The 18279-nt window shown below is 43.2% G+C and overlaps 1 protein-coding gene across 1 annotated transcript in view; it reads left to right on the forward strand.

The window, feature by feature from the left end:
• The window catches only part of SORCS3 (sortilin related VPS10 domain containing receptor 3), a 575161-nt gene that overhangs the window by 178258 nt on the left and 378624 nt on the right, over positions 1-18279 (forward strand). Inside the window, exon 2 of the mRNA XM_063102487.1 lies at positions 8135-8202. Coding sequence (XP_062958557.1) covers positions 8135-8202 — 68 coding nt within the window. The remainder of the gene's footprint in view (positions 1-8134; positions 8203-18279) is intronic.

The raw sequence follows: 18279 nt of genomic DNA on the forward strand, positions 1-18279 counted from the left end.
CCCAGTGGATGCCCGGGCATTCTCGTACTGGGGGTCGGGTGGGCTCTGGACTATAGATGTTCAATTTCTACTCCCTGTAAGGGAGGAGGATGCCAGGATTCACAAGACTTTGCTGAGACTTAAAATACACTCATGTAGGTAGTCCTCAAGGTGTGTGTTGTAGTGTCCTTGCTGCTTATATTATCATTGTCCACTGCTCCTGGTAAAGAAAGCCAGTGTTCCTGTTCCAGTTGGCAGGAAGCAAAGAACTATCAGGTGGGGGAAGGAATGAGGTGGGAAGAGGTCAGGGGGAACTGGAGGGGGGAGGAAGTGCAGAGAGCCCCGTGGACTTAAAGGCACCAGGATTACAGGGAGATTTAATGAACTAAAGTAATTTTCCTTCAGAGTAAAATTTTACAAGCATTAAAGGTCTTCACTTCACTGAAACGTGCTCATGGGCCAGAGCATCCTAGTGATTTATGAATTTGCAGATTAGGCATTATCCTTTCAGAGGACAGGAATCCCCCCTGGGCTTTTGCCTGCATGCCCAGGCTGAGACAGGGAGCCAGGTGAACACATTGGCTCTGCTTTGCAGCCTGCTGTATTACAATTGGAGTCCTGAATGGATGGACATTTTCTAGAAGGAGCTTAGCAACTCTAGGGTCTGAGCCTACTCCTCCAAATAAGGGTGACTGTGAGCCCTTGTCTCCTGAAGAATAATTGTTATGCACATCATACTAATAACTTACATTTGCATAGTACAGTTTATAAAGCAGTTCAGCTTCCCTTATCTGATTTGAGTCAACAACCCTGTAAGCTTGGCAGGGGAGAGTGTATTATTATCCCCATTTCAGGGACTCAGTGCTGCTTCTGAAAAGGTGTGGAATTTGCTCAGGTAGTGTGTAGTGAGGCTGGGGCCTGAGAGCAGCCCCTTGTTCCAAGGGCTGTGTTCTATCCACGTGGCCTCACAAACCCCATCCAGGAGGCAGAGGGCTGGAGCCAATGGGGCAAGTGAATTTAGACCTGGGGACATTTAGAACGATTCTTGGGTGGATAAAATCCCATTTATTTGTCCTTTCGTTGCCTGTGTTTTGGGGATCTTATTCATAAAGTTTTTACCCAGTCCTATTTCCTGGAGTGTTTTTCCCATGTTTTCCTTTAGTAATTTTATGGTTTGGGGTCTTATATTTAAGTCTTTAATCCATTTTGAGTTGATTTTGGTATATGGTGAGAGGTACAGGTTCAGTGTCATTCTTCTGCATGTGGATGTCCAATTTTCCCAGCACCATTTATTGAAGAGGCAGTCCTTGCATATTCTTGTTATTTTTGTTGAAGATCATTTGTCTGTAGGCTTATGGGTTGATTTCTGGGTTCTCTATTCTGTTCTATCAGTCTGGGTGTCTGTTTTTATGCCAGTTCTAGGCTGTTTTTGTTGGGTGGAATAAGGACTGAAACGTCTGAGTGTGGGTACTTCTTCTCATGTGCACAGTGTAGAAAGTCCGCTTACCTCAAATATCATTTCCCCCAACCATTCCAGGGACTTAAGCTCCCTAGTTCAAGTACAGATAATCCGGAAGGCAGCAGGTTAGGGAGGACTAGACATTTCAAGATGACAGGAACCATTTTCCTTCTGATCACTTTACCAGCAAGAGTCTTATACTGTGCCTGGCACAGTGTAGGAATAGATGAATGAAAGAGGGAAGGGGAAGCAAAAAATAAAGGCATTAGTTACTGGCATTGCATGTGTCTGAAGCTGGCTTAAGCATCTCAGGCAGCAGAAGGCACTAGATGCTTGGGGACAAGGAACCTGGAGGTGAATGCTCAACAAAGACAGAGCCAACTGATTGTGGAAGAATCCAGCCATGTCCCTATTGTCACCTTACTATATAATAAGTCTCTTATTTTACATATATGTATATATATACACACACATAAGTATATATATAGTTCCTTTTAATATAGTCCCTTATTGTCACCACCCTTTTTGCCCTTGTACAACTTTTTATCAACCCATAATTGACCACACCAAGTTGGAATTCCTCTCTGCTTCCTGTGGCCTTCCATTGTCCCTTGTGCCTTATTTCCCACCTTGGCACAGCCTTACTGTGTCCCGAGTGGCTTGTGCATGCAGTACATTGCACTGGGCACACGATTGCTCTTCCCTGTGCAGGGCTCGCTGCTCTGCCTCGGTGCTGTTTCTCCTGACTAGAATGGTGGCTGCCCCCCCCTGCTCTTTTCTGCCTATTCCTGTCAAATTTAAAAAGAGAAAGAGATAAAGCAGGTAAGAATGTAAGCAAGCTCCATTTCAGTATATCCAGATTCTTACTATGCTTTAAGGCCCAGCTCCTATAACCCCTTCTTCCTGAAGACTTTGCTGAACACATTTACTAGACTTAATTGCTTCCTCTTCTCAACTCTTACAGCACATTATCCATACCTCTCTTATAGAATTATCATCTCATCTCTCTTTTTATTGCCACACATGTATAATTAATCCAAAGGACCTTGTATAGTACCTGGCATGTGTCAGGCATTATGTAGTCATTGGGCATGCAGACTTGAATGAGCCGTGATTTCTGACCTCAAAAAGGTAGCGATTTAACAGAGAAGACAGACATGCAGAGAAGACATATTAACCCAGTGTGATAAAAACTATAAGATGTATGAACAAAGTGTTATTCCAGAGAAGATATCAGATGCCAATTTAAAATAAGGTTACATGTACCTGTATATATATATATATATTCATAAATATGCTTTCCAGCTGTATTTAAATGTACACATGTATATCTATCTAGAGACTTCTCTACTATTCTGTGTGTATACGTATGTGTGTATATAGCTTATGAGAAGAGAGAAGTACTATTTACTCATGAATTATTCCAATTTATTTTCACTTCTCCTGCCATCTAAAATCCCCTCAGGATTATAGCCAATTAGGTCAAAAGTGTTCTTATTTGACAAAGCTTATTTGGTAAACCTGGCTCTCCCAACATTTGTCCAGTTTTTTTTTCCATTACACATCTCTGTTTCCTATTCTTTCTCCAAGAACAAAGAAAACACACGTTATCTTTACCCCTGGGCCTTGAGCTCTGGATCGTTCCTTGATTCCTGGAGTCTAGCAGGTGCCTTTCTAATTCATGCCAGAGGTGCTCAGTAGATATTTGTGGAATTCATGACTGAATGAGCAATTCCTTGAGGGCAAGGGTATGTTTTTTTCTTCTCTGTGTTACTGTTTAGTCCTTGCACACAAGCCCATGTAGACATCTGCTGAGTGGAAGTGCATTACATCAGGGCAGAACAAGCATGACTGGGACAGGCAGGCCAGGTGTGTGCTGTGGGGCCAATTTGCATAACCGCTGGACTCTGTCTCCTCATCTGTAAAATGGGGGTATTATATAATACCTGCTCTCTCCGAAAGGTTTGCTGTGAGGATTGAGAATCACCCAGTGTAGCATTTAGCACATATTAGGTATTCAATTAATATTTTTTCTCTGATTTTCCTTATTTGAATTTGACTGCCCACCCTTATTCTGGGGGTGTCAGCTGGAGGGGAGTCAAGTCAGGTTTTGCTATGGATCTGGGACTAGCCTTTCCACCTGTCCTGCATGCCACATCTGTCCCATGGTGTTTCCCGAGGCTCACTCACATCTTTGCTTTCTGATCTGGGCACTTGCCCAGCCTGGGGCTTGTTAGATGGGCTTACTGCATCTGACTTCAGTTTTCTTCTCTGGTAATTCCCTCCTCCCTGCTGGCCTTTGGAAGGCTCTGACTGGTGAGAGAGGCCAGGGGTGGGTGTGCTTGCTTTTGTCTTTAGTTTTGTTTGCTTGGCACAGAATGTCTTACACCTAAAGGTTACATTATCATCTCTTCATAGCTCTGTTAATGTCATTCTGTGCCGGACTCCAGAGGAAGGAATCTTCCATCCCTTAATTCTCAGCATTTTGACCTTTCCTCTGGGGAACTCTGGTGTGACTTTGCTGGGGCATCCTCTTCACACATCTACTGCCTGCTTTATTTGCGAGGCTCAATTCAACTTAAAGGAAGGGGTGTTTTGCTAGATCAGGATCTCACCATAGTGGAATGGGTGGTGTCACTGCAGCACAGAGGTGGGAGAGGTGTGATGGGTCTTTCTCAAAGTGGGGTCCTCTGGTAGCCATGGGAAGATTTCTGGACTCTGCCGAGGATCTACTGCATCAGACTTGCTGAGGGTGGGTCCAGGGAATGTGCATTAAGCAGGCTCCCCAGTGACTGCTAGGCTCCAGCTTTACTCGTGCAATGGGAGGAGCGCTACCCAGGGGTACTTAGTGAAGGTCAGACGTTGCTGGGATTGACCTTGAGTCATACCTCCTATCTGGGCCTCTGAGGGCAATAGACTAGCTTAATACTATCTCCTGCTGAAGTCTGTGATTTACTCCCAAAACATTAGTTTCTTTCATTGGCTCAACAATGATTATTTGGTAAGAACGTTCAGTATGCTGAGGCTATCTGTGAAGAAGACAGAGGTACAAAGCATAATCCCTGCCTCAAGTTCTTTAGAACTTAGTTGAGGGGGCAACTCCTGTAACATCTAGAAGCTACAAAGACAGTGTTTAATTAAATGGTGAGTTATGTGATGCAGTTTTGTAAAACAGGACTTCAGAGAAGAGAAACCTTTGAGGGTTGGGATAGTCCTGGGAGGCTACGTGAAGGAGGTGGGCTTTGGACTGTTTTTCAAGCAACGGGCAGGCAAATACAGGCAGTAATGGAAGGACTGGGTACAGGTAGTGACACGACAATATGGCATGAAAGAAAGCAGAGACGGGGAGGGTGGGTGTTCTGCTTATCTGCAGTTCCTTGAGAAACTTAGATTGCTTAAAGCAGAGAGCAGTTTTTGAAAACTGGAAAAACGGCTGGAAGAGTATGCATGGACCAGACCATGTAGTACCTTAAATGCCAGTCTAAGGAGTTTGGATTTCATATTTAAGCAGAGGGGGCCAGGAAAGGTTTCTGCTGATCTAAACACCACGATTCTACATCATTATTGAAAATCAACATTGTACCCCACATGTACATAAAATAAAAAAAATAAATAGATAAAAGAAAGTGTATGAATTAAGATGTAATATTGAAAGCATCTACTATGAACACAGAAATAATATTCATAGATGTGTGGAAGGATGTGTTAGTCTGGATCTTCCAAGAAGGAGACATCAAGATGAGATTAGTTGTCCAAGAAACTTATTAGGACAAATGTCTGTGAGAGAAAATGGGAAAAGAGCCAAAAGAGGTTGGGACAGCTGCTAGACTGAGATGCAGGTCTGACCCCAAGTGAAGAAGACAGAGAAGGAAGGAAGGGAGGAAGTCTGGGAGCAGGGCAGACTATAGTGGAGATCTATGGAAAGCTCAGCAAGGCTGTTAGGGAATCTCGATGTCAGCATCACCCATCAGGGGAGTCCATGTCACCCAGAAATGAGTCTTTCTTAGAATCACTGTTGCACTTAGTCATTGGCTGGGAGCAGTTCCTGGGAGGTGTAGACTTGGTGAAAAGGTAGCAATGGATTCCAGAGAACAACAGCTGGGTCCTTAGTGAGCTATGCTCCCCGCAGTTAGAGAGGCTGAAAGGCAAAGTCTCATGGCAGCTACTGAGAAGGAGGAACTAAGGAAGTCTAATAATATTCTTTTGGATGGTTTATCTCCAGAATGTCTCAGTTTTTGCTCGAAGAGTTTCCTTTAGGTAGAGGTACTCCCTCATCCCCGTTTGACAAGTTAGTTTCTCTTCTTAGTTATTATTTTGGATTTCACCTTTAGGAAGCCTTTCTTGACCCCCTTCACCCACTCTCTGGATTTGTGCCTCAACATACCTATAGTTCTCTCTGTATCCTCCACCATGGCACCTGTCACTCTGTAAGGAGCTGCCTGCTCATTTGTTTGTGGTGGTTTCCCCCCTAGTAGACTGTGAGCTCCTGGAGGGCAGGGTCTGTATCTTTAATTTCTGTGTCCCCAGTATGCAGCCCAGTGGCCAGGATTTCATTGTCATTCAATACAGGAAAGAAGGAAACAAGGAGGGAAAGCAGGAAGGAAGGATAAGAGGGAGGGAGTGGGAAAGGAGGTTGGTCCAAGCTTTGGGTAAGAAGCGCTTTCCAGATCCAGTAGAAGGGTTTTCCAGATCTAGCTGTTAGAAACTCTATTAATTAATTGGAACTCTTACCCCCAACATCTCTTTCTTCTCTCTACATGGATTTTGTGTTTTTTGGAGACTGTTTGATGTCCATGAAGACTTGATGTTGGAAGAAAATGAAGTGGTCTGACTTGCTCCTGCAGAGCCCTTGATGGTTGTTCTGACTCGTGCCTAGTAGAGCATAGTTATGAGACAGTTTTTCTATAATTTGGGATGGCCTGCACATAGTCTCCCATGCTTGTATGTGGTGACTTTGGGAATGACTTTGTAAATGGAAAAAGGTCAAATGGAATGAGAAGAACTTTGTTATGCGTGTGTGTCTGTGTGCATATATATTAATTCAATAAACAGAAATTATCCAGCACATTGCTAGGCATTTGGCTGGGGAGGATGTGGATAAGTCCCTTGTCTTTATTAATTCCTGACTTTAACAAATGAGGAGACTAGTCATGAATGGGAGAGGCAAGAATCACTGAGTGACTACAGAGAACTATTCTTTGCATAGGCTACGCACTCCTTGCTGTTGTGCTGTAGATCCTACTATTTTACAAATAGCCACGCCATTGATGACGTTTCTTGCCAACCTGCCACTCCCCATCACAGGATACAATCTGGGAGGGAGGGAACCTATGAGCCCTGTAGTGAGGGTCTTGCAGAGAAGTTGAATGTCCCAAGCCAACTTTGCCATAGAATCTATGACCTATAATGGGTCACATCCCTTGCCTTTAATTTTTTTCTTAATTTACATAGAAGAAGTGGAAATGGGACTAATTGACCCCATGTTGTGCTGAATGAGAATAAGTCTCAAAGCGAACATTTTGTTGTTAGTTAAGTGCCATAAAAATGTTCAATATAATAGCTGATTATTTTTCTTTAATCTTAAATGGATACCTAGAATGGGAAAGTCCCATCTTGGTAGCAGAAATTCATTATCTTGAAAAGAGTTTAATGGCTGCTGTGAAAATGAACTGGAGGAAGTTAAATTGTGGAATGGGAAGGAGCTGAGAAGAGTGAAATGAGTTGTGCATTAAGTTTGGATAAACACAATTATGTGTAACTGGATTATCACGCGTGCAGGCAGGCGATGTATATCACCCACCTGCATTTTGATTAAAATCGATTCAGGTGCATGTGCTTAGCATCCTTGTAGATATGGACTTGTGCCTAAGCCACTGTCCAGGCCCATGAGGGGCAGCAGGGCAATGTCCAATATCCAAGTCCCCAGCTGGAGAATTGTAAAGGGCATGGGAACAGAATGACCAGCTCCAGACCAGTTCAGAAAACCACTAACTATATTACAAGAAGCTCCAGCTCTCTGACATGTACAGCTTCCCTCTGGGTTTCTTAACTTCTACTAGGTTCAGGAAAGTGGTCCTGGAGTCCACTGGAGTTCAGTGACTTGCTTACTTCATGGTGGGGACAGATACCACATGGTCGATGGCAGATGGCATCAAAGAATGTTGGGGATTGCTCCTGCCTGCCATTCAAGTATTTATGACTACTGAGGCCCTACTGATGGAAACAAACAATCTATTTGAAACCCTTTGGTAAGATAGAAAGAGTCAGGCCCAGTTTCTTCTTACCCTTTTAGGTCTAATTCTGTAAATCAGAGCCATCTCTAGATCAAAAGCAAGCGCATACTCTGCTCTCTGGGTGGCCTTGGGTGTGAATTTAGCCAGCTGGCCTGTGCCTGACCTTGAAGGAGGATGGATGTGGAGAAACAATTGTCAATACCCAATTAATTCCCGTTGGCATGTTTTATTTCAAATGCAAAGCACTGTCAGGATTAAAATAAATGCTACCAGTTATGGAGATGCATTAAATTAATATTTTTTCCCTTGCTTGATCCTATAATACCCCTCAACTCAACGGATAAAGACTAAGCCCTCCCCTGGGTGATATGAGCTGCATTATATGTTGTTGTACAAACTAAACTAAGCTTCCTTTTTTTCCCCTTTGTTCCTCTCCTCTGCCCTCATCCCCAACCCCTTGCAGGTCATACTTATCCTGACGAAGCTGTATGACTTCAACCTGGGGAGTGTGACTGAGAGTTCACTTTGGAGGTAAGTGATCAGAGATGCCTAAGGAGCTACTCTGGCTTGGCTCACATAGGAAATGCGAGCAAAGCAGTTGGAAAGCATGTTTTGGGAAGAGGAGAAGATCGTCCTCCTACTGGAAACCTGCTTTAATGCCCCCGGTGGGACTGATGGCCCCCGCCTTGAATTTCCTTGCCACTCTGCTTGTCTCTTTGGGGGCCTGTCACATATCCACCTGGGCACCGTCATTGCTTCTGCATTCTTGCGATGTCTCATTCTCTTTGAAGAAGGTGGGTCTGCTTAGAGAGGTCAGAAGAGCGTGCCTTAAAGGAGGAGAACCTCTTGATAAGGAAGTCTGCTGTTGCAGGGATTTTCTCCTGGGATGTGAGTCTTGGCCCAAGGACTGTCTCCAGGCCTTTGTATCTGGAAGACACTGTGGTTCTTGAGAAGCCAGTGCCTATGGGAATAGATACACATGGGAACAGACACAGATGCAAGTCTGCGTAATGACTTTCACGACGCCTAGGCACTTTGGCCTTCAAGGGCCCTTTCCCCCGTAAAATCATATTAAAAGGTATATTTTACCACTGTATTGGTAGAAAGACAAATACGTTAATAGCATACATTAAAACATGCTTTTTCAGCCTAAAGGTTTGTTCTTTTTTTTGATTAAAAAGAAAAATCAATCCATTTTGGGGTCCCTAAAAGTATTGGGAGCCCCAGGGACTATTGCTCCTGTGCACAGTGTATAAGTCACCCTGATGGCAGGGTTGGGCATATGGGACAAGGGAGAAGGAGGTGGGTGGCTTAAGTCAAAGAGGACTTTCATGAAGCCATGAACCTAGGAGCCTGTTCTCTAGCACCCATGTGCACACCCTTCTGTGCACCTCCTCATGCACACATGCATGCTCACAACCACACTGACGCGCAGACACATTGGGCAGCATTCATCAGCCACTGTGACTTGGTGCTTCATGCTCTGTACTTATGTCCACGGGACTGGAGGGGTTGTGCATTTCATTCCATTTGCTTGGTCATGTGTCAACACTTGGGAAGACACTGCCACCAAAGGCCATTCATCTGGCTGCATCATCATCCCAGAGCTCTGTCCTGAGGGTCCCCCGGGGTCCTGGAGCAGAGGGATCTGGGGTATGAGATGCTTCTTCATCTGACCAGTTTGTTTGCACACATGTAGCCAAAGCCTCTCTCCCAGGGAAAGATGCACAGTCACAGCATCTATTAAATATTTAGGGGTTAATTGCTCATATAAACTGAGGCCTGGTTCCATTTGCACAGGACATCTAAAACCTAATTTGCTGCTCAGTGAAAACTGGCAGAGGTATAAGTAACCAGGGTGCCACTAACAGATGAAAGTGTAACTATTTCCACTCATGTAGTGCTCCCCGGGGAATTAGAGCCTCAGAAAACTTCCTTCAATTCAAGTGCACATTATGGTGACACTTTAAGCCTCACTCCTATGCTGTATGTTTGGTCACATCCTGTCTTTATATCAGGAAACAGCTATCCCTTGCATCACATGTTTCAGAAAAGTTTGGCTAGCTCTAAAAATGGGCTGGGCAAACCCAGGAAATCTAGGCCAGTTGTGTAATGCTAGCAGCCCTTAGGAAGGGAATGGCCCACAACTGTAAGGCCAGCATATACACAGACTTGTGCCGAGAGACACGACAGCCTAGTGGCTCTAAGGGCACCCTGGTGTTCAAGTGCCAGGATTCTAGTCCCAGTTCGCCTGCCCAATGAGCTCTGCAACTTTGGGCACTTTGCCTAACCCCTCTGTACTAATTTCCCAGGGCTGCCATAACAAATTACCACAAACTGCATGGCTTAAACAGCAGGAGTTGCTTCTCTCACAGTTCTGGAGTGCAGGAGTCTGAAACCGACATGTTCTCAGGCCATGCCCCCTCTGGAGACTCTGGAGGAGGTTCCATCCTTGACTCCTGTGGCTTCTGGTGGCTGCATCTCTCCAACCCTTGCCTTCATCTTCACATGATCATCTCCTCTCTAAGTCTACTCCTCTTCTGTCCTTATAATGACACTTGTCACTAGATTCAGGGGCCACCTGGATAATCCAGAGTGACCTCATGTTGAGATTCTTAACATCATCAAAGACTATTTCTCCAAATAAGGTCCCATTATAGATTCTGAAGGCTAGGATGTGATTTTTTGGGGGGAGGGGGTGTTGGGGCCCACCATTCAACCCACTTCTCTCTCTAAGTCTCAGTTTCCATGAATGTGCATTGGGGATAGTAGAGAACACACTTTTGCTTTAGCTGCATTTTCCTTGCTATTCCTCAGACATAACAGCCACACTCTTTCTTAGAGACTGCACTCAGCTCTTCCTTCTGCCTAAGAGTTCCCAGGCATCAGACGGATACCTCACTTCCTTCCCCTCTCTGCTCACAGGGCTTCTAATGGGTGAGAACTTTCCCCGGGATTTCACATTCCATCACTCGGCTACATTTTCCTTCTTAGTCCTTATCTCCATTTGGCATGCTAAATGTTTACTTATTGATTTATTTATTGTCTACCTACACCCACTAACATCTAACCTTGTAGAGAGAGGGATTTTTTGTTTGTTTGTTTTTATTCAATGCTGTATCCTCAGCACCTAGAAGAATGTCTGGCATACAGGAGATGTTTAATAAATGTTTGCTCAATGAGTAAATTAATGAATGGATTGTTGCAAGGATTAAATGAAATAATAAGTGTAAAAACTCCTAGGACAGTAACTCATATCTAGGAAGTGCTTAATTAATTATAATTATTAATGATTATTACAACCCTGTGTGTATGTATAGAGTTTTCATTCCATTTTTGACTTTGTTTGTAAGGATCTGTTGTTGCAGACATCCATGCGACGAAAATTACAGGACACCAAGGGGGTGTAGTCTGTATTCTCTAGGAATTAGCAGAGATCTTCAGAGATGAAGGTGGGACGTTGGGGAGGGGAGGAGAGTGACTTGGAATGTTGTCCTTTGTGCCAATTGGGGGGAATTGGAATATCAATTTCTACCTAGTCAAAGATGTTCATCAGTAGAAAAGATTCTTTGAGCTGGGTGTTAGAATGGTGGGACGGATGCAGTTTGGCAAGTGGCAAATGGAAAAACTTTCCCACCACAGGACAAAAGTCATCCAAGGCTGGTCTGCAGGAGAGAAGGGAGCCAAGCAGGAGGCAGCAAGAGTAGCTGAGTGTTGCACCAGGTCGGGAGGGTATGGGGACTCACAACGTTCGCAGAAGGGGCCCAACCAAAATGTGTCATTTTCAGATAACAGATTCCACATGGTGTGACCTTTTGGAGATTTGAGAAGCTGGTGGATATTATGGGCTTTCCCTTTGGGTAAATGTCATATATGACTGTATTACTGTGTTGGGATTTAGGGATGGATGGAATTCCTGGACAGACTGTGGTTGAGGAGAGGGGCTGCTCCTAGACTTTGTGGGGATTTTCCAATTTATTGAGGCCTCGTGGGGTTCTTCTTTTTGCTCTTCCCAACTCATGCCCTCAAATCTGTATCTCTTATCCACTTTTTCTGTGCTAATAATGATGGTGTATTTTACAGCCAGAGCCTAGAGCAGTATGATTCTCCTTCCTAGTGTGCAGAGAAAAGAAACTGAATAAAACATGCACCCTTTTGGCTTCATGATTTGGCCCAACATGTTTAACCAAGTTGAAATTTAATTTGGTGATTCTTCTTCAATTTTCTGTACAACAGAGAAGCCTGTAGCAGTGGCTGTCATGACAAGATGACACCCCCTGCCAAGTTACACTGTGATATAATTATTTGCCTCACTGGATTAATAATTCAGAGGCCATCTACTTCTGAATAGAGAAGATTGTTTAAAAGCATTAAGTCATGTGGCAGTGTCTAATGCCCTTGTGACATTCTTTCTGGAACTCCTTGGTGCTATTATACTGGTGGTGGCCAAGGCTCTTTCACCACCAACATCAGGATGGCTACATAAATTTGTCATTTTGCACAACCATCTGTTGGCACCCTTTAGTCAAAGAGCACTTTACATACAAGATTTCAAGTTTAGGGAATTAATGAGGTTGGGGACGACTTTTCTAAAGGACCCAGAGCTATCCCTGAGTTACCTGGCTCAAGGCTGAAAGTAGGAGCACACTTGGCTCTTGGTCTGAAACTTCTGCATGCTGTCATACATCCCCCTAAATGTAAACTCTGCAGCCAGATGGAGATAATCCTTGTGTCTGTGTCTCTTCCATTCCCACCAGAAATAGTCCATTGTCATGTGATTTGCACTCATGGGTGCGTATCTGTGCCTCTTTAGGTGGCATTCATGGTCCTTGATTAGGGAGGAAGGACATTACTTTTCACTGGAAATGGAAACTCTGAAAAGGCCAATTAATGCACTACTGGAGGTTGTTACCTCTAGTTTTGAACATAAGTCATGGTCAGGATTTGTGTTTCTGACTGACAAATCACTTCTTGGACTCAGTTCTATATGTCAGATATTAGCACTTGGACTAATAAACAAACATATTGCTTTTCTTTTAAAAAAAGAAAAAAAGCTTAAGGTGCCCCCTTTTGGAGGGAGATAAGCTAGCAAGGTATTCTCCAGCTTCTGTCTGTCCATCCCAAGCACTATTCTCCAGCAAAGGTCCCTGATTGGTCAGCTGCAGATCAAAATATATCATGGCAGACAGAGCATCTGCAGGTGTGAGATCTCCACAGGGACTTTGCTCTGGACACTGGATTAGGGGCCCTCACAGAGCTAAATTAATTTGCAATTGCATAAGAGGAACCAGGAAGGAATCCTTTCTAATGAGTGGTCCCCCTCAACTGGTAGACCTGGGTTCTTCCCCTCTCTCCTTCCTTGCTTTATTTCCCTACCCCTAGCCCAGCAGTAAGGGAGACATTCTGCTCTTAGAAAAGCAATCAGACTGTACAGCCATCCTTCCTGTATGCCTGGCTTCAGGGCCCACAGAGCAAAGAGGCCTCAGACTGATGTATTCTTAGAGTATTTTATGGAGCACACTGACTCCCAGGCACATCCTACTGGGGACCTTCTTTGACCCCCAACTCCCACCGTGTGGGACACTCTCACTAGCTTCAGATTCTCACACTGCATGGTGATTTGTTCCCAGCCTCGAGCCTCTCAATGGCAGGGACTTGTGCCTTAATTATTTCTACACTGCCTAGCACGTAAGCTCTACTAAATAACAGTTTGGAGACTGAACAGAAGTTTCCAACAGTCCCAAACCAATGCCAGCACCAGCCCTGCCTAGCCCTGTCCCTTTCCTTGTATTGGGTTGTCTCATGTCCTGCCACTCGGGAATCCTATGACTTCTCATCTGGTTCACAATCTGTCGTCCAGACCATTTATTTCTTTTCTAATTGTTCTGTCACTGACCTTTCTTGGGGATGCTGTTTTTTAAAAAAAGTATAAAATGGAGACCTTTTGAATTTATTAATTTTTTGTTTGCCAAGCAAACCCTGATAATAATTGCTAAGACTTCCCAGAAGTTATTAGTTGACATATTTTAATGACACCCATGATTTATTTATGTGCTTCCCTCCCTCTGCAGCTGCTCACCCCAATTCCTTAGTGGAATTCCTGCTGAATCTGAGTGAATTAATGGAAACAGAACTGCAGATGGGAATGCCGTTTATTTGCTAGGCTGTTAATCAAAAGCTTTCCATCCCATTCACTGGGTTTCGTATGTGAGATTCTGAAGGTTGGGGCTATGGAATCCACCCTACAGAACTGGGAACTTCTCCTATTTGCTTTCAGTGTTAATAAAATCTGGTGGAAGCTCTTGAATGGGTCACAGAGCATTCAATCGAACAGATATTAATTGAGCATCCATTATGTAAGCAGCCCCATGCTCATTGCTGGGAGATGCAGAATAAATGCATCATGATTGCTACCCTCAAGGAATGTTTAGTTTAGTTGGAAGAGAAGATTAACGTGCATAGGAAACAACAGCGGGCATATGCAAGAGTACATATGTGCAGACAAAACACAGTATGTTCTGCAATGAGTGGCCAAACTCTGGAAATACTTATATTTTTACAATTATCACCCCACCTCTTCCATAAAAAATGCAAAACAATTCTAGGAATGAATTGGAGAAGAGATCAATATGCCACCTGTATTTTGTTTTGCTGTTTAATACAACACATCTTATTTCTCCAGTTGGATGTGAGCCTCTTAAGAGAAAAGACTGTTTCATATACAACTTCTCAGGAACACCTGGTGATGGATGAGATTGAGTATGTGCAGTGTTTAAAGGGCCCTGGATTCAAATTGCCTGCATGTAGATCCCAGTTCTACTGCTTACTAGCTGTATCACCTTGAGCAATGTTTTAATCTCCCTAAGACTCAGTTTACTTATCTGTATAATGGAATTATAATAAGAGCTATATCAAGGAATTTTGTGAGGATTCATTGAGAGAATTCATAGAGTGCAAAATGCTGACAATTTAGTCAGTACTTAATATAATATTTATCTTTTATTCATAGACCCATATCCTTTTAGCCCAGCAGCTTTTACCAGGCTCCAGGTGACAACTGGGCCGTATCTTTAGAGGGTGGGATGCAGAACAAATCTAGACTCCTAGGCACGTAATGCGTGGAAATGATGCATTTCTACTTGATAGAGAATGTCCCTGAGTCTTCTCCTTTACACACTCATCTGTGTTTGGCACATGGTGAAGGTTAATACATTTCTTGGTTTTCATACCAGATTATGATGATGACGATGATAATGATTATTTTGGATGCAGGATGCAAAGCACAATCTGATTTTCATTTCCCCCAACATAATGTTGAGTTAACTCATTCTTTACTGGTTTCTTTTTTTCTTTTCTTTTTTTTTTGTCATTTTTGTGACCGGCCACACCGCGCTCAGCCAGTGAGCGCACCGGCCATCCTTATATAGGATCCGAACCCGCGGCGGGAGCACTGCTGCGCTCCCAGTGCCCCACTCTCCCGAGTGCGCCATGGGGTCAGCCCTACTGGTTTCTTTTTAATGCAACATTTGAGGGATCTAAGCCTATGGAAGAGCACTGTTACCTCTCAAGTAATTAACATGAAAGGCAGAATGGGAACATGCATGGTTCTCAAACTTGGCATATCCTCAGAATTACCTGTGGAATGTATTAAAAAGCTCAATTTCTGAGCCCTTTCCAAGAGATGCCAATTTAGTAAGGTGGCGCATAATTTTAAAGGCTCCCTGGTTGGTTCTGACTTCAGTAGGATTGGGAACCACTGAACTCAGAGGAAGTCTGAGTTCTGGTCCCATCTTTGCTGTTAGTTGGATTGCTCAGGTCATTTTCTGTTTCCTCATAAATAAAGGTATTAGATTAAATGATCCCTCAGATCTATTTCAACTCTGAGTCCACAGAATCTACCATCATGGGAATTCAAATAGGAAGCACACATAGGATTTTTGACACGCAGTAGATACCTTTTATGACCTAACAGTAGTACCCTTGAGCACAGTCACCTTCCTTAAAAAATCTGGTGGAAAAGTTGTGATCCTAGTGTCAATAACAACATACTCTGCTAACTTGCTGTTCATGGATGGATATTAGCCAGTTGGCAGTTATTAGCCAGAACACTCTGTCCAACTTACTTAGCTTAAAATTTTCTAAAATAATGTTTATTAAAGCATAATTGATTATACATATTTGTGGGGTACAGAGTTGAATATCAATACCTCTGTACAATGTGTGATGATCAAATTAAATTCATTAAACATAGGGAGCATCATTCAATCTATGAGTCTTTGTTCCAAAAAAATAGAATGAGAAAGGAGTTTGCTCTAAATATTAGGCCATCGTACATCTTTTTTTTTTTTTTTGGCTAGAAAATAGAGAAATGAGAACACTGGAGGAGCAGATCTGCATTACGGATTTAATGTTCTATTTATTATGGGAAAGAGAGGGCTTCTTTTATGGCCTAGTCTTTTTACTTCCACTAGGCTGGACCCCGACATGCATAAATCTTGATTTTTGTCCAGTGGCTGAGAGAATGTAACGCTTTTGCTTGGACTGCGTCTGATGATTGTTATTTTATGTTGTTTTCCCTTTCCTCCAAATTCAGTGCCATTTTATCACAATCATAAATAACCCCTCCATTTGGAGAAGGGGTAGATGATTCTGCCCATCCCTTTCTGTAGACTGAGCTCCCTCTCATTTTCTTAGCAGTAGATTCATTAGCCTTCTGATGAAGTTAATAAGTGATCACATAGTCCCTTCTGAAATAACATGTATAAATGGATGCATTTCCCTACTCTCTAAGGTAGGCCTTAATTTATTTCCCTGCCAGGTGTCCATGTGTGTAAAACTATGATAGATGGACCCTTGGAATGTGTTTTGAAGCCCCCCCCAAAAAAGGAAAAATTTGAATTCACACCGAGCCTATTTTCAAGTTTATAGGACAGTGGATTTGACATACCCCATTCCTTCTTATATATGTACCGACTATAAAGATTAGGTAGTCAAGCTTTCCTCGTTACTTTCTCATCGTTTGGTAGCCAATTACTTTATTGGACATAGACTATAAATGTCGTTAGGAGGCTTCTGGCAACTTCCCTACAAAGATCACTGCCCTAGACATTATTTGGGAGAAATAAACTGGTAAAAAGTCTTCTCCTTCGTGTCCGTGTCTGTGAGGTTTCTTTACAGGAGTCGCTGAACTTACAAGCATTTCATATCTTGCTATTGTTTCAAATTGTTCTGTGCCCACGTTAAAGCTAAAGTCAAGTCTTATACTGCATAAAGTTTATCTTTTAAGGGTCCTCCTTCTCAATGCTGCTACACAAATTTCTTAAACTTGTGCAGTATTTGCAGTCATTGCCCACATGGATGCCTGACACTTCTCATGTTTCTGGGGGAATGCAAGTCCTGTATAATTGAACATTCCATTTCACAGATGGTTCAATTAATGTCCCATATGGGTTGGGGGTCAGTGATTTCAGATCTGAGACCTGAATCTAGATCTTCCAGTTCTCAGCAGCTCCCTGTTCTTGCTGTCATATTAGCAATCACTCTTTCCTGGCCTTTCTAGCTTAGCAACTGTTCATATTTCATAAGAGATGTATGGCCAAGAGACTACTTTGGGGAGTAGGAATGGGTTTCCTTGGGTGTTTGTCTAAGTGATTTTCAATTCAGGTGGATCATTAGACTCACCTGGGAAATTTAAGAAAAGTCAGTATTCTGGGACTTATTCCAAACTTAGTCAATTTCTGGGGTTGATATCTAGGGACTTATTGGTTTTAAGATCTCCCCTCTCGATTCTGATGTAGTCACTGATCTAAGAGATTTCATGGCCATCTTTGCTTCTAAAAGATCCATGGAAGCTTGTTTTGGGTAGTCTCACCCCCAGCACAGCACCTTTCCTTCTACCCATTTTCCTTTTGGCTGGCTGGCTTAGAGTGAGGAAAACAAGCATTCATGCAAAAATTCATAGTTGCACCCTCATCTTTATAAATGACTACTATAAAAGTTAATAATTGGAATGAGCTCTGGCACTTACTAATTAGCTCACATTCTGTCAGCATCAGGCCTGCTTAATTGGGCAATTAACATTGATCTTTGAGAGTGGTGCCACAAGAGAGTGGTCATAAGATGCTACTCTCCATGGGGTTGTGCTTGAGATGAACCTCATGAGGGTGAGTTGGCAGCCAGGAATCTAGGCTCTGTGGGGATAAGAGAGCACTCAGAGTGGGGATTGGTTTCCAGGTGATTTTAGAAAGATTTCTATTCCTAAAGTGTTTTTGATCACAAGCAACAGAAACCACCACTAACTTAAACAAGATATAGGATTTGTTGGAAAGATACTAGGGTGGAAGGATGCTAGGATATTTGGAGGAGGAGATAAACAACAAAACATCAGAAATAACAAAATCCTCATCATCTGCAGGAAACACAGCAGCTGGATGTTATGGCTTTGCTCTCTAGGGCACTGCCTTCTCTGTGGTTTAGATTCCTGGGAGAGGAAATTAAAGGGGCTGCTTAGGTCAAGCTGTGTTCAGGAGGTGAGAATTTCCTGGCCCAGGCTGGCTCCCTCATTCATCTCTACGCACAGAGAGACTGGGACCACCCGAAGAAAGGCAG

This window comes from Cynocephalus volans, chromosome 7 (genome assembly GCF_027409185.1).
Source record: "Cynocephalus volans isolate mCynVol1 chromosome 7, mCynVol1.pri, whole genome shotgun sequence".
In the NCBI taxonomy this organism is placed as follows: Eukaryota; Metazoa; Chordata; class Mammalia; order Dermoptera; family Cynocephalidae; genus Cynocephalus; species Cynocephalus volans.